The following is a 24,379-nucleotide window of genomic DNA, read 5'->3' on the forward strand; positions in this document are numbered from 1 at the left end:
ACGAAATCCCTAAATGGCCCCCTCAAGGATTGAATTCACAACCCTGGGTTTAGCAGGCCAGTGCTCAAACCACTGAGATCTCACCACTGCTGCTGTGCTTAAAGCTAGGTCCTAGTCTAGGGCTCTTGGTGGGGTCCCCAGAAGATCTCATTGCCTTGAGAGGGAAGGAGGCAGTGGTTCCAGTTCCCTGGGAGAGGGTGGACAGGCTGAGTCACAGCAAGACTCCAGGTTTCTGTTTAGACAGCACAGCAGTGGGGCCGGCCCCCTGCCTGGCAAGCTGTTGCCGCTGCAAAGAAAGAGTCCGAGAGAGCAGAGAACACAGCGCACGCATCGTCTCTCCCCTCTAGCCTGAGCTCCGCAGCCCTCAGAGGGCTGCACATACACGCGGCCCCCGTCTCCGCACCACGTGCCTCCTACAACCGCTCATCATTCGTACGTCCCCCGCCGCGCGGGGCGGAAGTGTGCACGATGAGGGGGCGTGGTGCTGTGCGGGGCGGAAGTGACCCCCGCGACCGGAAGTCCTGTTCCGAGAGGAGGCCGAGGACAGCGGAGAGGCTGAGGTGGGCGCTGGGTAAGTGAGTGAGACGCGCCTAGGCCTGGCCTGGCCCGGCCCGGGCCTGGGGGTGGGAGGGTTGGTTAGTGCGAAGGGCTGACATAGGCCGGGGGATGATGCCAGGGCCTGGGGTGGTGCCAGACAGGGACAGGGGGCAGCTGGGGCCCGTGTGGGGGGCAGGGCCGGGGGGATGGGGCCCAGGCAGGGAGGGCGCCGAGGGTGGTTCCGGCCGAAGGGTGACAGCCGGCGGTGGGGAGATGAGCTGGAGAGTAGCTGAGGAAATGGAACACGAGTCCTAGCATCGGTCTGGGCTGGGGTTGGGTGATGGAGGATTTTACCTGCTTGTCCTGTGTGTTTCCCTGAAGCTTCTCGATCCCTAGGTCCTGGCCCCATCAGGGCTCTGGCGGAGGGCAGGGCACAATGTCTTCTATTTCCTGAGGCGGCTCTACCCCAGTGTACACAAATCTATTGTAAATATTCCCATACAGTGTTTTCAGTTTTCTGTGTTGTGGGTTCAGTTTGTTTCTCTGGTTAGAAGGTGTCAGCATCTTAGTAGGCGTGGATTCATTGTGTAATAACAGGATCTTGTTTTTGTAGTATCTTACTCCAAAGTGCATTAGATTAAAGACACACTGTGTATCGAGTGAGCAGTCATTTATGGGGTGCGGAAATCACAGCTGTTTGATAGTGCACAGCAACACTACAGACCAATTTTGGGTGAGAGATGAAGGACAATCCCATATAGAACTGCAATGGCTGGGGAGATGTAACAAACTAGACTATAATTACAGACTGAAATTTGATCAGTACTCCAGGAGTTAATGCCTGATTCCCCCACCTCAAAAAAAAAAAAAAAAAGGCGTGGAGGGGGGGAAGTATCATGGAACCTTCGTAACTGCATTAGAATGAGACTTTCCTCTTTGGAAAGACTGACCCTCATGCAGCATAGAGTCTTTAATGCCCATTGTGCCATTGGTCTGACCCAAGTGTGCCACCTATTAAGTCACTCAGTCCCTATGTGACTGGTAGAGGTCTCCAATCCATGTACTGAGCAGGTCTGATCCTGTTTTTTGCTTATAACTGCTGATGGTATGACATCACATGGTGTTCTGAATGCAGGCTTTTCACTTTTAGGCTGGATACTGTGATATAGTGCTTCAAGGAAGAACATGCAGTCTCATGTCCATGTCAGGCATAAACTTGTCTCTAATTGCTATAGCATGAGATGCTCTTGGCTGGGAAGGGGAAGTAGTAGCCCTAATTTTAAAGGGAAGACTGAGCTGTAACACAAGAAGAACAGTTTGCCTGCATTAGTCCTATTGGGCAGGTCCAAGGTGAGTGTCTAACCAAGTTGCTGGTGTGAAGAAGGCTCTCGTTTATGCTGATCTAGTGATGTGCTTTTACAGCGACATTAGTGGCTGGTACTAATTGTTTGTTTTCGTGTTTAGTAGACATTTCCCATGGATGAGCTGGTGCATGACTTGGCCTCGGCCTTGGAGCAGACCTCAGAACAAAACAAGCTGGATGAGCTGTGGGAAGAGATGGCCCTGAGCCCACGGCAGCAGCGACGGCAGCTTCGCAAGAGAAGGGGTCGTAAGCGGCGGTCAGACTTCACGCACCAAACAGAGCATGCCTGCTGCTACAGTGAGGCTTCGGAATCAAGCTTGGACGAAGCCATGAAGGACTGTCGTGAGGTGTTGACTGCGAACTTCAGTGACTCAGATGACATGGCTGTGGCCAAACGCCACCCAGCTCTGAGTGCCACCCTAAAGAGCAAGCAGCATTCTTGGCATGAGTCAGACTCCTTCACAGAAAATGGACCCTGCCGACCCCTCAGGCGCCGCCGGAAGGTGAAACGTGTGACCTCAGAGGTAGCTGCTAGCCTCCAGCAGAAACTCAAGGTGTCGGAGTGGAACTATGAGAGGGGCTATAGGTTCAAGTCAGCCAAGAAGCAGCGTCTGTCACGTTGGAAGGAGAATGCCCCCTGGACTTCATCCAGCCATGGCCTCTGTGAGACAGCAGAGAACAGGCCCTTCCTCAGTAAAGGTGGGAGGAAGGAGAGGATGGAGTGTGAAGCGGATGAACAAAAACAGGGTTCTGATGAAAACATGTCTGAATGGTGAGCTCTCCAGGCCTTTCCTTCCCCTACCACGATCAGATTATCAAATTCCTTTACAGCTGCTTGCAAAGACTGTGCCCTGCTCTAGGTAGTTCCCTCTTTAAAAAAAAAAAAAAAAAAAAAAAAGGCTACTTTTCCCTTAAAGATACAAGAAAAAAGAATCTCCAAACCTTTCACAAGGTGCAGACACTTGCCTGCAGTCCTTGCAAGCAATCCTGTGGTGCTAAATCAATGTGCATGTTGTCTTCATGACTCAGTAGTGACGTGTATGTTGTACTCGTAACAAACCGATGCACTTGTAGCTCCAATGGGAAGTCTGTTGTCTCTGTCTTCACAGTGACAACCAGCATGCTAGTAACTCTAGTCTTTGCAGGGAAAACCAGGTTGACAAGTCTGTGAGTGAGGGATGAGACTGATTTCAGTTTCATGTTTCCAAGGGTTTATGAGAAACAACAAAGGAAAACAGAACAAGTTTCCTGTTGTGACCAGTGACTATATGTACCTTCATCAAAATATTGTTCTATTTACAAGTTAGTGCATGTTAGTTGTCTAGTGTAGTTGTAACAAAGGCATAGATCTAGGTGAGGCTTTTCCTACTGAAGAGAGGATGCTTTTTTTGACATCTGAAGATGGGAAAAGATATTTTTATCTAGTAGTACCAGAGAGGAAATATTGAGTAGCATCTTGAGAATGTACATCCATGACAATGGGCAGATAGATTCCCTCACTTGATAGAGCAGTAATAGACATTGGTAGCCTCCTCGAGGTACTTTCTACACCAATCAGTATCTCTTCCATCATGTTCAGTTGAACTTAAACCAGCTGGCTTTCATCCAACCTTTTCTGTGCCAGCCCTTGAAAAAGCAAACACACAGCTTTGTTTTGGTCCATCACCTGAGAAATGCACTGAGTGATTGTTTTGTTTTCCCTCAGTTGGTTTCTTTCCCTTAGACTAATTAGGGTATGTCTACACTACAAAATTATGTTGACCCAAGTTACCATGACATACAGCCACTGCATTAATTAAATTGCTTTTGTATGTCCATACTATGCTCCTTGTGTCAGTGGTGCGCATCTTCACCAGGAGTGCTTGTACTGTTTTAACTGTCAGTGTGGGGCGGCTTCTGAAAATTAGCAACAGTCGATGTAAGCAACACATTGTCTACACTGATTCTGCGTCAACCTAACTAAATCAATGTAAGCACTACACCTCTCACAGAGGTGGAGTTATTAAGGGTATGTCTACACTGGAAACTTCTGGGAACACTCCCGCAGCAGTGCTTTGAAGTGCATGTGTGGTCGTGTCTGAGTGCTGGGAGAGAGGTCTCCCTGCACTCCTAGTAATTCACCTCCACAAGGGGATTAGCTCTGAGCATGGCTCCCAGCGCTGGGAGCCTGTCTACACTACTGCTTTAAAGTGCTCAGACTTGCTGCACTCAAGGAGGTGACTTTTCACACCCCTGAGCCAGCAAGTAACGACTCTATAACTTGTAAATGTAGACAAGCCCTAAGTTGGAGTAGTTGGTGAGTTACATCGGTGGGAGCTACATTTTAGTGTAGATGCTTAGAGAGTTAGGTCGATGTAAACTGCCTTGCATTGACCTAACTCGGTAATGCAGACCAGGGCTTATTGTGTATATGTTTGCATCCAATGACACTTGTCATCTGCTGCCAAATCCTTTGGATTCTCTTTGGAAATCCAGAGATCAAATGGTTTGACTATCTCACCTCCACATGTATGGTCTGGGATGTGGCTTGTTGAGGGGAGTGGAGTGAAGTTAGAGGGAGAATACATGTGCATTAGTTCTCCCTGTAGAATGCTCTTGGCAGCAGTGCGGGATCGTACCTTTGCCTCTCCTGCACTAAATACAGTGCTTCCCTACTAGACACAGCAGAGTGAAACTTGGTATGCGTACATCACTTTCACTCTGCTGTAGATGCTCCGTCTGATACCACTGAAGTGCTTTGTACAGCTGCAGCAAGGGCATATCCTGAGGAACATGTGAAAACTGGACAGGGAGGAGAGAAAATGGTCATGAGTATAGCCATAAACAGGCAAGAGGAAAGGTGATTGACAAAGCAAGTGGGGCCAGGAAGCAGCATGAGTGTTCTAGTGGCGGTGGTACATCAGTTTGGGATTGAATTGGGTTTCTCACTTCTCCTGTCAACAGAGATTGTAAGTACTGCAAAGGCAGCACACTTAGCCACTAGGGGAACAAATGTCTTGTATCATTCAGCAGTGATGTTTCCCACATCCTCCTTCCTCCTGGATTAGCAGGAGCTAGCCTCTCTGTGGAGCTAAAACACTCAGCACTTGCATCACTTCCCTTTGCTTATGCTCTGATCCAAAGCGCACTGAATTCAATGGAAAGGCTCCCATTGACTTAATAAGCTTTGGATCAGGACCTTAATGAGGAAGCAGCTTTGTTGGATTACCAGTGGGGCTGTATTCAGTTTTATACTGGAGAAAGCTTTGTTACCATATCATGTCTTCAGAGTGGGATGTGGGGGGATGAATAATTTTGGAATATCCTCCCACACACATAGATAATGGAATAGGCAACATCCCACATAAAAGTGGGGGAGATGGAGACTGAAATGAAGGGGGGAAAGGAAATATACATAGGAATGTGGTGAGGGAGCAAATGACTGATCTAAGAGTGGTATGAGAGGGGAATCAAAGCCTGATATCCAAAAGGAAGGGGAAACCAAGAGTGAGAGAAACAAATGGATTAACTTTAGGAGACATTTGAGATTTTGGGCTACCAGTACAATGGTGGTGATTAGTAAACGTCTTAGGTAAAACCTCTCCACCAGGTTCCCCTTTTAATGTTTTGGAGCTCTTCCACACAATGGGGAACTGAAACTATAAATGGAAGCCCTGAACGTCTGTCTCATGTGTCTTAGATATATGCTGTCTGAATTGTCTGCTTAATGTGATTTCATAGGGCAGATCAAACCAGAATAGTCCAAGGGCTGTCTGAGAACATCCGTGAGTAACACATGTGCTACCTCAAGTTCACATTGTCTGTCTAATCTTTCACATAGAACAAAATCTAACTAGATTTCTTTTGTATCGCTCAGTTTCAAATTGGATGTTGTACTAAGTTTACCAGCCAGTGATAAGCTGAGCCCTTGTTTTATCTTGATGTATTCAGGGCTCATAGAATGACCAGTTACTCCCCAGTTTGTAGTTTAGTTCCTTTTAAATAGTAGCAGGTTTGGTGACAGCCTGTAGTGGCAGTCATGAGCCTGGCTCAGCTGATGTATTAGAGGCTGATCTCTCAGGAAAGAAAAAATCCCCTTCTCCTGGAAGGCAAGTGACAGAGACAGAGTGCTTAGCCTCCCCCTCCTTCTCCAGCCCGGCCTGACCTTCTGCAGCCCCTTGGTGCTTCTTGTTTTCTTATTTTTATAGAAAATCAATATCCCTCCTGACACAAACAATAGCTCAGGAGCAGGAATAAACGTCGGAAAGCAGAAATCTCTGTCCATCACCTCTCACTTTAACTCCCCCAAACTATTTAATTATAAGCGTGCTTTGCTCCAGGTGTTTGCGACAGTGAAATTGCTAAATGAGGACCATTTTAACCAAAGATTGGGCGATCAATAACACTCTATAGCAGTAGCTTGTCGGATCAATAGCATTCATTATTTCATGGTTAAGGTAAGTAGCCTCCTTTGCAGGTGGAGGTCATTAATCAGTGCTTACTGGACCTGAGGAAAGGCTTGTGTACAGGATGCTCAGTTTTCCAGGCCTGAAATATAAAGGGGATATAGGTAAGGATATCTTTCTATGAACCTTTGTGCTAATACTGCAGGTAGAATGCTGGGTGTCATATGCATCTATAAGGCACTGCAGGGTTTTCCAGTACTTTTAGGCACCTGCTATGCTGTTAATTTGATTAGGAACTTGGTTTAATAACCCTTTTCCTTTCTTATGTTTCCTGGTCCTGTGCTTTAAGTACTGTCCCTTTCTCATACAGCATGTTAGGGGATGGATAGCACAAACTTCATAAGAGGCTGGCTTAGAACTTGGTGTTAAGTTGCATGCTAGAATGTGGGAGGGACTTGCAACCTCTTCCATCTGTATGTTTAAAACTACCAATGGAAAAATGGACTCTATAACGCATTGATGAAGGTTCAGACTTTCAGGTATCCAGTGTAATGGATTGTCTTAGCTAGTTTACAGAACATGTTTTTAAAAAAGCAATAATATGCTTCACAGCATGTGGTTTTAGTGAGTACTTACAGTTAATTGTGGATGAGGTGACACTCACTATCCCTTTGCTTTGTGTCCCATAAAGTTTCCTGAGGATATTTGCGGCTGGTGTAACCACACACCATGCTGTGTGATGTTGCTTTTCCAAAGTACATGGGGTTGTTATCTAACCACGCTGTTGAGATTGTTTCAGATGCTAAGTTACAGCTAGCATTCACTTCTTCCATAAGGCCCTGTAACCCACCTGTGGGGTAGAAGGGATGTTGCTTTTGCTGAGAGATCTCAGAACAATGGAGGTATTGGATAATATGTCCTGGAAAAGAAAATCCTAGCATCAAACCATCAAATACCTAGAACTGACAGCACAATGTTCAACCTTTTCAAAACTTTTTACAGACAGGTAGCAGTTTTCTACTCAGATCAGTTTCCAAATAAATTCCTTGGTAAACTGTCTTCTGGAGCAGCTGCAGTGGCCAAGTTTAAAACTCAGTGTAACTGGTGGTTACCTACAGCAGCATTCTATGTAGTATTAGTTTGTTTGGATGAGTGATGTGTGATGTAATTAGGTCAACCTAGCCCCTACTGTAAATGCATGTAGGCTGAGGGAAGAATTGTTCCATTAACCTAGGTAGTGCCTCTCGAGGAGGTGAACTTACAATAACCAAAAAACCCCTTCTGTTGCTGTAGTGTCTATGCTACAGTGACACAGCTGTGCTGCTGTAGTGCTTGAAGTGTAGACCCTTGCAGTCTCTTATCCAGCCAAAGAGAGGAGAAGGCATTGAAGAGAAAACATTTATGTTCCATTTATGTTGGAAAATGGTTGTCTAAAAAGAAAAAGTTGTGGTACAATTGTCAGTGGCCATCGAGTGACCCACAAAGGGAGCATTTAGCTTAATTTCTGTTGCCTGGTCATTACCAGAGAAGGGGATATCTGCAGAGAGTGTCATAAATATGATTGTTAGCATTGGTGCCCTAGCCTAATCCCATTTTTGATAATTATGTTCTGATAACCTAAAATTTCCTTTTTTTAACGAGGTACAGGATTCTTCCTAAACTGCATAATGTTATAGTGAGCTGTTAGACAGCTGTCATGTTGCATGCCAGAGGCAGTCATGTGTCAGTGATTAATTCATTCCCATTTTGTATGGTATATAAAGCACTTTCAGGTCCTTTTGGGATGAAGGGCACTGGCAAAATGTAAAAGATTATTACTGCATACCCTTCAGCGGTTAACTGTGTTTGTTTTTTGCAGTGAAACCAGTAGTGTATGCAGCAGCAGTGACACTGGCCTCTTCACCAATGACGAAGGCCGTCAAGGTAACTATTGTCTCGTGATTTCCCTCTGGCGCAATTTGGGAATTTCTCTTCTACTATGCTTGTAAATGCTTGCAAATAGAAATTCAAGGCAGTGCAGGACTAGAGATTGGAGGGCATCAGGATGTGCAGAGGAGGGATAGTGACTGGGGAAAGAGCTAGGAGTCAGAGGACCTGGCTCAGATCACAAAGGTGTTCCATGTGATTTCAATAAAAATCATGCTTTTCTTAAATGCCGTGATATTTATCAAATGTATAAAATCCAAATACTGGAAAGTGTGATATAAGGCAATATGTATATATGGGTTATTGGGGACGACTACTCAGACTTTGCTGCTTAGTTACAGTGAGGTCATCAGAACTCCATGATGTCTCTATCAATAGAGGTCAATTGTTTGTATATTATATTGCAAAAGTGCCCACAATCTGCTTGTCATGCTCCATCCATACAGAAACATACTGGTTCAGAGAGCTCATAATCTAAGATGACAAGCAACATACTAAGCCTGGTTGAGGTGTGACTACCAAAATATATGTATTGGGCAGAGGAGAAGCAGTTCTCAGAAATTTGTGGACTCTCACACTTCAACTGGTGTTGGTGTTGAATTTGTAACATACACAGTCTTTGTCCAAGATTATTATTAGGTACTGGAGTTAAATAGATGTCAACCAAAGAAACAAACACGAATGTTTAAACAGTGACTAAAAATCCCTTCCTCTCTCTGTTTCTCAAGTTCCAACCTCTTAAATCTTGTGATGTCATAATTTCATTAATTCTCCAGTCTTTGGCTGTTTTTACATTGGGAAAATGCTTTATGTTAGAAAATATGTTAATTAGTATGTTTTGGCTAATATGTCAAATGTGGCATAGTACAGTTGTGTTACAAATTACTTTTTTAAAAACATGACTGTCTCTGTCTACACTAGTTGCCACTTCATATTTGAGATCATTTTATCTAAAACATGTTAACACATTTTCTGACATGATGCATTTTCCCACCATAGACAAAGCCTTAAATGTTCAGGTGCTGTTTACACTCTAATGTGAAAAACAAGCAAGGAAAAAAATACCCTTTCTGGACAAACTCCTTCCAAAGCTTCTTTATCAATCATAAAGAAGCAAAAGAAAGGGCACAAGCCCAATTGTTTTCCTTTGCAAGTCACCTTTAAACTTAATGTTCTGACCCAATCCCAACTTAGTTAATTACATTCTGCTTCACTAAATTTCCCATGTCGTTTCAACTGGATACAGGTTTCTTCCCTTTTTGTCCTTTAACTGTTATGTTATTGGAACAGTTGGTATTTTCCATCCCAGCAGCAGATGCATTTCATTGGTGGAGGAGTGGTCCCTATGTATAGTTTGAACATAAGTTTATAAAATGCTTTGGGATCTTTCAGGGTGAAAAGCACTGTAGGAGCAGTGGATGCTGATCTTTATTGTCTATCTAATATAGCAAGTGACGTTGAAGGAAATTGCTGGACATATGAGTTACTGAGCTTATGCTCTAGTGTCCAGAGTAGCTGACATGTTTATACACATTATCTATTTTCCAGTGTTTAGGGGAACAGTCCCTATTTAATTTTTTAACACTTCTGAAGCCTCTGTCTAGAGTGTCTGTAGCAAATATATATGAGTAAATGTCTGAATGAATTATCCTGATTCAAGGCACTTGCCTGTTATTGCGAGTAGTTTCGGGGGCTGCTGATGTGGTCGGGGCTGCTTGCTTCATTTATCTAATGATTGGTTTTCAGAGTGGATGCAGGACTGGATTATTGTCTCAGGGTGAGGTCTGACGCCAATGTTGCATGCAGCTGCCTGCTTTTTCTCAGCCTGCTCACCTGTTACTTTCCCAAGGAGAATTCTAACCAGGCAGCTTTAACAGAATATTGTCTAGTGTAGTTCAGTTACCAGGACACAGCTGTGTTAATTGCACTGGCTCTGCTTTTTGGAGACTTTTGAGGCGATTAGTTGTTGCTATCCCAGGCATAAGTGGGTTGTGGTCTTGACAGGTCCTGAGGAGTTTTCATAGAGCCAGATGTATGGCACAATTAATACTCATTGACCCTTTCTGTGCTCTAAGCCACCAGCCATTCCTAACGGAGTGATGTGCTTTTCCTTGAAGCTACTGTTCTCTGAATGTGGCTCATTCTTCCTGATGTACAGGTTGGTAGCATGTGCAGCATTTGCTCCTCTTCCCCCCCGCCCCCCAATTTTGAGGGCTCCTTTGTAGTAGCCATAATGCTTTTGCCAGGCCACTACACTTCCACCTCCCCTGCAATAATTACGTTGGAGAAAGAGCTGTACCTGTATTCAGACATCACGCAGCACTGAAATAATGTCAGAGAGACACTGCCACAATAGAGCAATAAAGCTGCCTCAGCCTTCTAAACACCTCAATAAAGAGGACCCATCCAACAAAGAGGCCTTCATGCTGGGTAATGCTACACTCTATGGGAAATGCTGCTTATGCCACTGTAGACTGAGCATAAGAATAATTGGAGCACTTGTTGAAACCCCATAACTATAGTACCATCAATGAAACTTAACATAAAACTGCTATTAAATGTAGGAGTAACTCCCAAAGAATCTTTACATGACTTTGGTAGTTTTTTTATGTGGAATATGTAACGTTTTGATGGTCACTTAGAGGGGATGTTGGATTAACTCTGTGCTGCTTCTCTAGGGGATGATGAGCAGAGTGATTGGTTCTATGAGGGAGAATGTGTCCCAGGATTCACCGTCCCCAACCTACTGCCCAAGTGGGGAGCTGATCACCGGTCTGAGGTGGAGCGAATGGACTCTGGCCTGGAAAAACTCTCCGACTCTACATTCCTATTGCCTTCCCGGCCTGCTCAGAGGGGTGAGCTCCACAGGGAATGGGATGGGTTCAGAAGTGTGTTTGTAAACCTTAAATGGCAGAGAGAGCAGATTTCATTCACAGAGATGATCCACTTAAGCTGATATTAAGGTTGACCTGTTTATAGATTTTTAAAATATGCTTGCTTTGGATTATTTGTTGTGCCCTATCTTTAGACTGGTGTGATGTGGACACTCTGCATGTACCTCTACAGTAAATGGAATTTAGATATTGTGTTTGCTGTTATCTATAAAGCAAACAGAAGTCTAGATTAAAGATGTCTGCACCAACCAAAAGAAAACACTATGAAATGGTGTGTCATCCTTCATTTCAGCTGCCTAAGTTCTTCAGTCTCCCTTTTATAATGTATAGATTTTTATCTGTAGCTCTTGGGTAAGTCTTCTCATGGAGAAACTGAGGCACCAAGGTTCTGACTTGTCCAAGATCACACAGAGCAGAGTATAAAACCCAGTTCTCATGATTCTGAATTCCTTACTCTTCTAGGCACTGGAGCAAAAGGCCTCTCATCACTGTATTGCCAGGAGCAGCCTTCTGCCTTCAGTGCTCAGCCTTTTCCTTTTCTTGGTTTTCAGGGTTTCATGCTCGTCTGAACCGCCTTCCAGGAGCTGCTGCCCGCTGTCTCAGAAAAGGACGTAGGAGACTCATTGGCAAGGTATTGCCCCTTCCAAGAGGGTAATTCTGTGTCTGCTTTGCTGGTCAATTCGGAGCTGCTGCTTTAAGGCAGCAGGTGGAGTATTTTGTGCAGAAGGACCCTGTGTGATGGTCTGTCACATACTACTTGCTTTGAAAAATAACTATTTGGTTTTCAGCCGGCTGTTAAGACTCTATAGACAAGCAGCCAGAGAAGGTGGGAAGATGGAGGGTGAATACAGAGGGAGCTATATGACAGGAAGCTTGGCCGAGCATAGGAGGAAGTGACAGCATTGATGTATCTTAAATAAATAAATTAATGGAGATATCCTATCTCCTAGAACTGAAAGGGACCTTGGAAGGTCATTGAGTCCAGCCCCCTGCCTTCGCTAGCAGGACCAAATGCTGATTTTGCCCCAGATCCCTAAGTGGCCCCTTCAAGGATTGAACTCACAACCCTGGGTTTAGCAGGCCGATGCTCAAACCAATGAGCTATCCCTCCCCCCCTATCTGGGAGAGCTGTGCAGATTCAAACCCAGGGAGGCAAAGACTGGGAGCTTAAACTTGATTTTGAAGGTGAAGAGAAGCCAGAGTTTTGAACAGAGAAGTAGCACAGTCTGATTGGCACCAGAGAGTGATGATTTTAGCTGCATCATTTTGGATGGCTGAAAGGACAGGAGGTCAGGGAGAAGGTTCCACTAATGAATGCAAGAAATGACCAGAACCCTTGGCCAGGATTACAGCAGTTGGCATAGAGAGAAAAGAACATATCTTTTATCTGTTACAAAAGGAGAGACAGGATTTACCACAAGCCTGCATGTGGTGGGAAAGAGGAAAGCCATGTCAATGTTGGGATGATGGGGCGGAGAGCGGAGCTATCAGCCATGATGGAGTAAGGTGGCTTTTGGGGATAAAGGAAGGTGAGGGATTGGGTGTTTATTGGTGGGACTTACTCTGCGTTCTTGGAGACTCTGGTTTATATTCACTGGTGAAGGTCCAGTTTCCCAGCCAGCCTCCTGCCTAAGGACTGGGGGGAAGGGTAAGACCTTTCAGCTGCAGAGAGGAAACCCTCCCACTTTGTGAGGACAGCGCCTCCGATGATTCAGAGTTTGTGGTGTATGTGTCGGGTGCAGTTCCTCTCCCTTCTCTATTAGTCACATTCAAGAGCTCCTGTTCTTCCCTTCTTCAGCCCATTCACCTTTAGTTGAGCCACCATTTAAAATAAGAGTCCTCAGCTGATGTGAAATCTGCTTTGAGCAGGGCTCTTCAGGCCAACTGCAGGGGCCTGTGCCTGTTGGAGGCTCCTCTAACGATCCCAAATGAGAAGGATAATATTTACTTGTTTAATTCATCTTCATCACCTTAAAGGGATCTTTGTCATTTCCAGCGGAGGTCACTGTTCCCCCTCCCCCGCAAATTGTAATCATAAATAATGAGTTTCATTCAGCGCTCCCCGCCAGCGAGCTGCTAATTACCCAAAGTACGGCTTGTAATTTACACAGTAATAAACTGTAAATTTAAACGTTACGGCACTTTAAGTTAATAATTTTCCTGCTGTAACAAATAGCTCATCTTTGTTCACCTCTGCTACCGCCGCTGCCTCCCCTAAACCTCATGTTCATTTGTGACCATTTGGGAGTTTGGCATAAGCTCTGGAGAGTCTGACCTGTGAAGCCTTTTCCCCTCATATCTGGATCCTGACATACACTTCTTTCCCCACCCCTCCCCCCACAGCGCCTTTTTTTATGGCCAATTGCTATGTGAAGATGAACAGCCTGATATTTAGAGCCTCCTGTGTGAATGTGTGCAGGCAACAAACATGCATTTTGGTGAGAACCAAGCTCCCAAAGCAGTTCCTCCCTCCTGGAATGTGCTTTTACTCAACTGCTGCAGGGGCTTTTACTGAATCGGCTGCTTTCGGACAGTCCAAGCTCCCATGTGGAGCCCTTCAGTTCCCTTCTCGGTACTGGTGAAATTCCCCTCCCCCCCCCCCCGCCACATACACACACACTTGTTTTGTGCGTGTGCAGTTAATGTTGTAAAGGAGGGAGAAGGAGGAAGGTTCAGTTTCATGAGAAAGAGGAGCTGATGGTTCCACTTCGTAGGAACTATAGGAACTCCTTGCTGCCTGAGCTGAGTCTCCTGCCCACCTCACCCAGCAGCCTGGAGTAACTGCTTATAGGAGCCTTGTGTCCCTGAGGGGATTCACAGTCCTCACTGCCAGAGAGGTTACTCTGGGAAAACGGGACCTTGAATATATTTATGGTGTCTCTGCTGTCTGCTTCTTGGAGAAGTAGGGGGAATGTCTCAGATGAAGCTTTTGCCTATTTTTATGTTTCAGGAAACCAGCTTGAGCACTCTGGGCAGTGAGAGGATGGGTCACATCGTTAGTGACCCACGTCAAAAAGAGTAAGGACCTATCTGCTACTGATTATGGTCTAGCACTTTGAGTAGGTGAAGGGGAGGGTGAACTGTGCAATATGTTGAGACTACCTCTTTCCATCTGCTCACTGGGACTGGACAGAGTGAGAACAAAATAACCTGTGAGATGGGAGATAGTTGGGTCCAAAACTGACTTGTTCCTCCCTTCTGTCCTATTTGCATTTGCTCATATCCCCCCATTATGGGTCTGCCCCAATGTATGGCTACGGCATGCTATCCCTTTAATTACATCAAACCTTCCTCCTTCTCCCACCTTTACCACATGCACTTCTCAAATCCGTTGGTCCCCAGCACAGCCTTAGAGGACCTCTGTCCTCGAATCTCTTTATTGAGTAGCACTGTGTATGGAGGAGCACCATGGGAACAGAGCTGGGCAGCAGAAGTGATGCTGACAGGACAGCAGCCAGTTTGCCTTCTCCGCAGAAGCAATGTTCTGCATTTCCCTCCCAACTCCGCCTCCTAATCGTAACCAGTACCATGGGTGATCAGGGTGGGTTTCCCTGGAACTGCCACTGTGGTGGTTTGACAGGTAGGGTGGCTTTTCCTGATCAGGCTGCAGTGAATCCTGTCTTCACTGGCTGTCAGCATCCAGATTCACGTCCTGCCTCCTTGGCTCCCTGTGTCTAAAACTTGTCATTTTTAGTATGAGTCCTGTCAATGTTTAATCTCTCTCCCTTTTTTCTCCATCTCTATTTTTTTTCTCCCCTTCTCCCTATTCCCCCTCACCCTCCTGCCCCCTCCTTGCTCCTTCCTTTCTCTGTCTCCCATTCCATCTTTCCTCTCTCCAGTTTCTGGTTACCATCGATGGGGAAGAGAGACCGCAACCAGGTAAGATGGCTCTGTTCTGCCCTTTTTTATTTTCTCACTTGGTTTCCTTCTTTCTAGAAAGAACAAAGTGCTGACTTCTGATTTCCACCATATTGTGGCCTGTGCACATGAGGTAAGGCAGCCCCAGCCCTTCATCTCACTCTAACTGACATCTTCTCAGCTTGTAGTACATCCTGCATGCTAGGGATCATATGGGCTGTTGGTACCGAGTAGCTCCCTAGGACCCTAGTCTTTTGAAATCTCCCTCTGTTTGTCTGGTGGTTTAACTTCCTCTGTGACAATGAACTAGAGGGAGGGTCTTCTTGGCTGTAGAAACTCTGGCCTTACAGAATTCTCTGCAAACCCCGTGAATGGGACTTTTTCTCCTTTTAAATCCTTCACATCCATCCATTTTGGGTCATGCTTTTTCCTGGTGATCCTGCAGAGGAAGAAAAGCTGTTGGCCTGATTGTAGTTAAATAGCAACCAGACCAGGGAAGTACTGGAAAGTGATGAGGAGGGAGAATAGTCACCCCTTCTGCTTTCCGTCACCCCTATGTAAGTGCACACTCTCAAGTCTTCTCCAATAAGTGTATTATCTAGATCAGATTCAGTGACAATTGGCTCATCTAGCCAAAGCAGAAGAGCCCAGTCTCTGTAACTCTGCCAAGGCAATGGGCCTCTTCCTCAGGCACACCAGTACTGTCTGGTTCCTCACAGCAATAGTGCCTCTTTCTGTTCAGTGGTCAGATGCTTATTTTGTTTCACAGACACTGATATTGAATGCACCTTGTTTTTGAACTTGGGTTTCAGTTTTTACTGTCTCAGGTGGCTCTGAGTGAGCACTTCATGTCTCCAGGGCAATAGAACTACTCTTGAGGCTATAGAGTCCCCTCCCTATTAGAACTCTCTAACATTCAAAATATGTAATGCTCTGAGCGTCAGAGTGAAGATTGACTGTGTAGACCTTGAGAGAGCCACAGGAAATGCTCTTATGATGATGAACTTAAATAGCTACAAGGAGTCACTGGAGGTTCCTCCCCACAATACTGTTGTAATGTTTGTCTGACAATAGAATCATGCTCCATTTAAAGGAGAAGCTGTCTGATAATTGATGTTTCAGAGATTATAGCATCTCTTCAGCCGGTATCAAGCCCTTTGTTTATAAAAGATGTCACTGAGCTCTGGATTCCTGAGTGGTGTTTATAACCAGGGTCCTTTCATAGCTGATGGATTATTAATTTATCATTTCTTAAAAGCACGAGTGCCCAGTTCTTTGAAAAATGTCCCTGTGGGTGCTCCATTTGAGATGCACATGCGCTGCACGTGCCTTTGATTGGAAATGTTTGATAGCAATGCCTGTTCAATCCACACATGCACCCTAGCTATCCTCAAGCCCTGTACTGAGGGTATATAGGTCTGTGACAGGTGAACCACCCCAGTTCCTATACCAGAAATATGCATTGCTGCTACCTGGGCTTCAGTTCGCATCTTCTCAAGACACCGTGCTTTAGTGCGTATCTCAAAGAAAGATGCTGCCTTTGGTTCTGCAATTCTGCAAACAGTTCTAGACTGGGTTCCAAAGCTCTCCTCTCCTTCAGAGGGTACTGCTCAGGAGATACCTCAAGTGGAGCCACCATAAGGACACAACTCGAAGAAGAGGTTACTTGCCTTGTAAAGTAACTGGAGTTGTTGAAGATGTGTCCCCCTCTTGGTGCTCCACTACCCACCCTTCTTCCTCTTTGCTTTGGCATCTTTGTCTCTGTGAGACTTTGCAGTAGAGAAGGAACTGATGGCAGTTTGTTTGTCACAGACCTGTATGCCCTTGGTATGAGCCATTACAACAATTAGGGCACATGCCCGGACCAAACAGGCAGTGCTGCCAAAAATCTCCTATTGAAGGCACATTCACATCTTCTGTGGACACCCATAGGGGGCCACACTTCAAAGAACTCCAGTTACTGTACAAGGTAAGTTATCTCTCCTTATTTTAGGATAGAGTACCGGAGATGTATCTTGCATTTTATAACACACACAAAAATGGATTCCCTGCCCTGAAGAGCTTCTGGCCTAAGTTCAGAACAAACAGGAGGAGAGGATGATGATGCATGTGGTCACTTGGGAGGTTAATGCAGGCATCCACAGGGCAGCTAGCAGGATGAATTCTGCAGTCTGTTTCCAAATTGAGTAAATGTTGTACCATGTCATCATGTGGTTGATTAGTGACTGTTCAATTTCTACCCCTCTCTTAACCCTGAAAATCTTTTTATTCTTTTTCTGTCCTTCAAGATAAACTGCCCTTAATAGGGTTGATCGCTCCTAGGCTATTCCAGTGTCTGCAGTGTGACAGATCTTCAACTAGTCTAAAGACCAGAAGGAGGTGGATGAATGTCCCTGTTTCTCTGAAATTGGCTTAAAAAAGGTCCCTGATGTGAGAGACCTTGCTAACTGGGAGAGGGGATCTCTCATTCAGCTAGTCCCTTTGCTGTGGAAGCAATGGGGGGTTCTCTTTGAATTGAGCCTTGAAATTAAGCTTTCAGGAGGATGGTTAGTCTTCTGGTAATGAATCTGCTCCATTGATCCAAGTGTCCAACATGAGGAACAGTTTTACTTGCATCTTGTATTTATGGAAGTAACTTTTATCCTTAGACCCAAGGACATGGGCAGGAAGCTTTCCCTGGGAGAGGTGGACTCTCATCATGGAGTGCAGCAGTTCCATACAGGGCTCTCTGAATATGCTCTTGTTTACCCTAATGCTTGTGTGCTGAGTAGGAGGAGCAACTCCTCTGCCGGGTTGTTTCCTTGAAAGAGGGTCGTGGAAGGGACAGAATCAGATATCACTTGCCCCCATTATGTGATGGTGTGCTGGAGAGGTTCTGAATACTGCGTGAGCTGATGTGGAAAAGTGGATTTGAGCTGCTGCATCTGGAAATTGTTCCTTTAAACACTGCTTAAATAATCTCTCTTGGACTTTCCAGTTCAATCCGTTATCTCCTTTGTACTCTCTGGATGTTCTTGCTGATGCCTCCCACAGAAGATGCTCACCAGCACACTGCACTGCCAGGTAATCCCCCTGCTTTGCTCCTATTATGAGGATTGTCTCATTTCCCTTCCTTTGGTACATGTCGGGTTCATTCCGTACTAATAGGCCTGTGGGTTAATACTCTTGGAAACCTGGATTTCAATCCTGATAAGGTGTACACATGCCATGAGTTTGGTCTCCACTCAGTTGCCAGTGACATGCAGAGTAGTGAGCAATAAGGTGCTGGGGACAGAACAATGGTCTGGGTTTGAAATATAGGCTGGACCTCTGCCACACAGTGCCCAGTAATACCAAGCTGGTGGGTTGCTGTAGATCATGTGAAGATATAGATGGCCATATCGTTGCCTATTATTAGAATTGGAAAACAAACTGCAAAGAAGATGGTGGTAGGCTAATGTGCATTACTGAGGAACCCTAAGATCCTTGTATCTGAAGTGGGTGTCCTGAACCGATAACAGACTTGGCAGTAGATAAACTGAGATGACTTCATTACTGATGATATCTCTATGCTGTGGCATTATGGTGAGAAACTTAGGTCAAGAGTGACCAAGAGTTCAGGCATGTTTGAGTTGGTATTGTTTGGTTTGAGGGGGAAAGGTCATGTGCTGTACAAGTGCCTTCTGCTGGCCACTATTCAATCATTGAAATGCTGACCTCACAGAGGTCACTCCAGCAATTGTTGCTGTCAAAGTGTAATGCACCTTTGCACCCTTCTTACTGTGTGTGGATGAAACCTGGCCAGGAAGGGAACTCTACTTATGTTCTTAAAGACAGATTTATTCTGAAGGCGCTCTCCATACTTAAAGCTTCAGTTTCCTTTCACTTGTTAATTAGTAAATAGGGCATGAAAAATATACTAGGGTTATTTGTCTAAATGAAGGCTTGGCATCTTCCCAGCTTAGCCTCTCCTCCCGCTGACTTCTGCAGGGAATTCGTGATGTCGCACCATGATGTCATGCATGCAGGTCTGTGACTTCTGCATAGGACACAGCAGCTAGAGGAGCAGTGGCAGGATGAGAGTAAAAAGAATCCAAGAGAATAACAGCCAGCAAACCTGCTCCTCTCAATGGTTCTTGCCTTCATATTTGCCTTGCATCCCTGTAAACTCCACCATGAAGCTTGGAGCTGCATCTCTACATAATGCAGAGAGCAGGTCCCTTCCAGTGCACTGAGCATATGTCCAGTGCTACAAGTGGAACCAGCCATTCCCTGTTCTCCCTATAAAAAACAAACCTGTCTCCTGTTAATGAATCCAATCAGGAAAAAGCTGGTGGCACCTGGCTTGGCCTGTGAAAGCCCTGCCGTGCTCCTAAGCTACTGGTTATGGCCATGTTGAACAAGGGTTTTCTGAAGCAAGTGTCATCATTGGAGTTTCTCATTTCTGCAACATGAATAATTTAGTAACCAAGGGATGGGTGTGCATGTATCCTAAGACCTGTCCTTCAGAAACTACTGCCCTATTTCAAAGAATAAACCTCATGTGCTGGCCCTTTAATCTTTAAACTTTAACCCTGCAAATTGCCTCCTGTCTCAATTTCTTCTGCAGCTTGAAGCAGATGTTGCATTCTTTACCCCCTCTCCTAATCTGTGGTGGTGTGTTGCCCTGTGCTGTTAAACAAGTGGTTTCTCCACTCTAGAGGTGGCTGCATTTCAGGGGCCTGCAATGAGGATGAAGTGGTTCCAGTATATAGTGTGAAGAGTGCTTAAAAATCCTTTAGGAGGAAAGATGCAGTAGAAATGAAAATGCATGCGCAATCACATGTACCTAGGTAAGACTGAAATCTTAATGGAAAGTGCTTTGCTTTACCTAAAGGTGTTGCCAAAAGTATAAAAACGTCAGCACACTTTCACAGACTCCACTATAGAAATGTCCCCACAACACAGTTGCTCTTCAAAGCCAAGTTCTCCTTTAACCCCTTACAGAGCCACTAAAAAGGTTCATAAACAGCCTTCATAAATCTTGACACAAGGGTCAGATAGTCCTGTGAATCTACTCATCCACTGCTCTAATTATCAAAATCTCCCAGCGTTCCAGGTTTGGAACCAGCTGATGTTGTTGTTTTATACTTTTGTAAGCTCCAAATAATCTTCCTACAGAGGCGGCTTCTATCTATCTACTTGTCAAATGGCAGTGGGAAAACACAGGGCATAGGAGGAAAGGTTAAAGATCATGTGATGTCTGGTTAGTCATTATCATGTCCTGACGGTTTTGTAGAAATGTACTGGATGCCCACTTTCAGCTTGGTGCTTACTATGCCAAGTCATACTGCTTCCCTCTGTTCAATTTCTTGTCTTTTTTACAATTGCTGGCTGCCTTTGGAAAGCCTTTTGCAGATGTATCTGCGAGAAACACAGTTATCAAGTGGAGTTTGTTCTCTTTTCCCTCGTGGAAATGTTTTCTTTGCCTCTGGTGGCTTTTCGTGCAGTTTGTCTTGCAGTGCAGTGAGTGTTTTGGAGCTCAGTGCTTCATCTAAACATAGCTGCTGTCCCAAATGCTGAGTGCAGAGCTATGGGCATATAAGAAGGGCTTTTCAGTGTCAAGGAGAAGGTTCTGTATGGAGGGTTCCTTGGGAAGATGCAGTTGAAAGGCTGTATAAATTGTACTATACAAGATTTCCTTTCTTGTTTTATGTCTGCGATGAGGAGAGATTTTGTTCAAAATGTCTGGGCAGCACTGGGGATTTCACACCCATCATTAGAAGCGGTTTTGTGTGTGTGTGGTAACTCTGTTATCATTAGTGGTATAATTTTATTTTGCAAAACGAGGAGAGTTTTCTGCTTTCTTGCAGCTCTCCCCAGGGATAGCTGGTGTATTAATTTGCTGTATTGCCTCCTGGCTGTTCCCAGGCTGTTTTTCCTCTTCATCGTGGAATTTTTAATGGCCCTGCTGCCTCTTGGGAGGTGTGCAAGGAAGAGTACCTCGGGTATCACTTCCCTTTTTTCACATGCCTATAATTACTCTCCTTTAAGAGCACAAAAGCGTTTGCTAATCATGCCTTGTCTGTTAAGGTTTCCACTTGACGATGCAGCCTTTTAGAGGCAAGTGAGCAGAGGCTTGCATGGAAAGCCCAAGCATTAGACTCTCCCTCTCATTCCCTCTATCCCTTCCACCACCACCCGTTTTTCTCTGCTGCACCTAGAAACTGTATGGAGTGGTAGTGCTGAGCAGCTGCTGACTTGCTTCTCAAGCCTGTTTGGGTACTGCAAATGAGCTAGGTTTATAGTGGCTCAGAACCATTGATTAGACAAAATGTTCCATGGCTATATCATTGGGAAGCTGCTTCATGTTTGGTTTTGGCCTATTAGTCTGGTGTCATGATTGTCCCTAGAGTCTAAGAATTTCAGAGCAGTCTTTCCTCTGGACCTTGGAGTCTGAGTTATGAGTGGAGGGAAGACAGATTGCCTCCATTTCCACTTGTTCGCTGGTCATCCTCCAAAATGAGATTGGAGGTGGAAACCCATTTATTGTCCTTTCTGGAGGTCAGAAGAAAGGGAATGGTCTGTGTCCAGGCAGACAGGATGTTTAGACTATAAGGGTGGAGTGCAAGGAGCCTAAATTAGGGAGACCTTTGAATTGTGTTCCTGAATCCATATTGGAAAGGTAGAACAAGGCAGAGGGATCCCTTCTTCTTCCCTGTTTGGAATCTCTACTTGGGACCCTGGAAGGAAGGCAGTTCACTTGTGTGCCATCACACACAGTTCTCAATATAGAGTGGTGTTTACTACATCTTCACAAATCCTTTCTTGGGTAATTGTGCTGCCATTGCATGAAGGAGTACAGTAAATGACCCATGAAGTTCACACGCTTTCAGAAGTCAACAATCTTAGGGTGATTTTGGACCCTAAAAATGTGCTTCTTCAGGACTCCCTGGGGCTCAGGGTTGTAGAAGAGGCAATGCTGCTGTGCAGAGGAAATGTGTGCTCTGTGATGTGATAACAAGAGACCTTCGCATGCATAGGAGCTGTGTGTGCTGATTGGATGAGCACCTTGTAGTGATTTACACATATGTGATGTGCAGATTAGACTTCGGTGCCCAGCTGGTTGTATCGTTTCAAAGAGGGGGAGGAACTCTGCTCTCACTAATAATTTTGACCTTTGAAGCCACTGTAAACAGCCTCAGGTTTTACCTCAGGGCTTAGAAAAGGCACCTTTTATTTGGCCTGTTTTGCTGCATCACCAGCAAACAGCAACAGCTGGGCTGTGTGCTGCTTTAGTACCAATAGCCTTGTTAGAAGGCTGTGTCTGTTGAACATTTACGTTAACATGAGGCTATAGTAGCCTTTGTTTGTAAGGCATTAGATTCATGGCAACTCCTAATGCTCACTGTAACTTTCACTAGCATGATACAAATGCTTTGCATCCAAGGATATGGTTAGAATAAGGTTGCCATGCATTATGTCAGCAAAGAAATAGGGCAGTGTGGGATTTTAGTGAATGACTCTCACCTTGTATGTTCCATGCATCCAGCTTCCAAGGAAGTCTTAGATTGGGGATCATAATCACAAAGAGCGCAGGTGAGGTCCTTTTGTATGCCAGTGGAAATCTTTCAGCAGCTATTGCTCTAAAGAGCTTTTCCTCTTGAGTAAATATATATATTTTAATCAAGTGTGCCGATCTGGCATAGAGAGTTCTCTGAAAAGCCTGTGATTCCATCTTGTTTTCTGCAGTTGTGTTGCTTCTGAGCCAATGTCTTGGAAAATTGGATGTCGGTTTATAAACCAGGCTTAGTTTTAGTGACTAAGTGAAATGAACATGGTGTTTCTCAGTCTAGTTCCTTGTAGACAGGTATCCACATCACACAAACTACCATTGTAATTGGTGCTCATTGATTCCCTTCCTAGAGAAGCAAAGGACTGAACTCTTCTCTTCATCCTAGTGATGATTTCTCCAGTTCAGGCTTGCTATATCTTGATGGGGAGGAGGAGCTTCTGTTGTGCTGTACTGATCTTGGGATAAAACGGTGGATTTCAGGATCCCAGGCTGTCAGTCACACCATTTATGAAAAAAAATAAAAAATAACCTAAAATAAAAATGCATCTCTTTGGCTAAGCATGTGGTGGTGCAAAAGGAAGCCATAGTGTAAACTCTTCTGGCGCACGGTAGGCACAACAGCAAAACCCAACCTGCTGTCCATCAAAGGTTCTTCCCTATCTGCAGACTCAGCTTTATGCTTTGTATATCCTAGCTTAATACATTAAGAACAGGATGGGTGGGAATCCAGATGCTCAAGAGAACTCCCTAATCTTGTGGTAAAAATACCACTGTCTGTGGATAACCATAGATTTTTTTCACACAGAAATATATTCTTCTGTACCCCCATAGTTTCTCATTCATTCGCTGTTAGTGATGAGGGGCTGACAGAGGAGTTGCTACATTTTTAGAGAGACAAGGTTGGTGAGGTAATATCTTGTACTGGACCAATTTCTGTTGGTGAGAGAGAAACTTTCAAGCTTACACTTTTCTCAGGGCAGAATCTCCCAGTTCTTCCTCTCTTAGATAGGGTCCCTGGGTTACAGCCCTCAGTGTACCTCCTGTGATTACTCAGCAGTCCCTACTGTGATTGGACCCTGGCAAGGCTGTCCTTTAGGGCTCTGTCCAGTAGATAATGCATAATGACCAGATAACTTTCTACAGAACACAATATTGCAGCATGCTATGAGATGATTTTAAAACAAAACCAATCTATACCCCTTTCTAGCTTACCTGAGTTTAGGCCCAACTCATTCAGATCCTCCCACAGGACCTGCCTCTGTCTGCTCCCCATGAGCAGCATCTGTCAACTCACCACCCCAGCCCTTCTCTGAGCTACTTTGTAACTGGTTAGTGTCCTTTTGATATTGTGTAACTCCTGTCTGGAGCCTATGCTATGGACCCAGCTTTGGAGCAGTCTGGGAGGACCCCTTCAGTGTGCCAGACACCCTAGGAGTCCCACTCTTCCTCCAGGGTAAGCCACGCAGCTTCACTGCCTCCTTAGGCTGGACCTCTTGGCCTTCAGCACTTCTGCTTCACACTGTGAGCACCATTCAGCGAGTCCCACTAAGACAGACAGCAAGAGAGATTTTTACATTCTTAAGGAGCAATGCACTCCTGCAAGCATCCATAGACAATCAGCCAGCGTTGTCAGTCAGACTTATTAGTAAACTGGAACACAGCTTAGGAGGTCCTTGGTTATCATAGAGAAATGAAAGTTAAAGCATAGTCCATTCTGGGTAGCCAGAACCCAGCACCCAGCCAAGCTGTAGTGAGCCCCATTGTTCAAGCTCGGTCTGTCCCTCCTTCATCAGATTCCCCAGTGTGTGCCCGACTACTTCACGCGGCCCAATCTTCACTTTCACCTCATATCCCATACCCCGAGTCCTTTGTTCTCCAGCTG

At 45.1% G+C, this 24,379-nt stretch overlaps 1 protein-coding gene across 17 annotated transcripts in view; it reads left to right on the forward strand.

The window, feature by feature from the left end:
* The first annotated feature begins 478 nt into the window (after positions 1-478).
* Positions 479-24,379, forward strand: part of GPATCH2L (G-patch domain containing 2 like) — a 57,694-nt gene continuing 33,793 nt past the window's right edge. For 5 of the 17 annotated variants that reach the window (XM_050955709.1, XM_050955715.1, XM_050955720.1 and 2 more), the window contains exons 1-8: positions 769-1,023; positions 2,005-2,672; positions 8,144-8,208; positions 10,890-11,066; positions 11,657-11,736; positions 14,056-14,123; positions 15,042-15,096; positions 17,941-18,026. In XM_050955709.1, the coding sequence (XP_050811666.1) occupies positions 2,014-2,672; positions 8,144-8,208; positions 10,890-11,066; positions 11,657-11,736; positions 14,056-14,123; positions 15,042-15,096; positions 17,941-18,026 (1,190 nt within the window). In that variant the 5' untranslated portion in view covers positions 769-1,023; positions 2,005-2,013. Of the gene's footprint in view, positions 576-767; positions 1,024-2,001; positions 2,673-8,143; positions 8,209-10,889; positions 11,067-11,656; positions 11,737-14,055; positions 14,124-14,944; positions 14,985-15,041; positions 15,097-17,940; positions 18,027-24,379 lie in introns of those variants that run through there. The other 12 variants (XM_050955723.1, XM_050955724.1, XM_050955711.1 and 9 more) reach the window with 11 other exon arrangements.

Source organism: Gopherus flavomarginatus, chromosome 5 (genome assembly GCF_025201925.1).
Source record: "Gopherus flavomarginatus isolate rGopFla2 chromosome 5, rGopFla2.mat.asm, whole genome shotgun sequence".
In the NCBI taxonomy this organism is placed as follows: domain Eukaryota; kingdom Metazoa; phylum Chordata; order Testudines; family Testudinidae; genus Gopherus; species Gopherus flavomarginatus.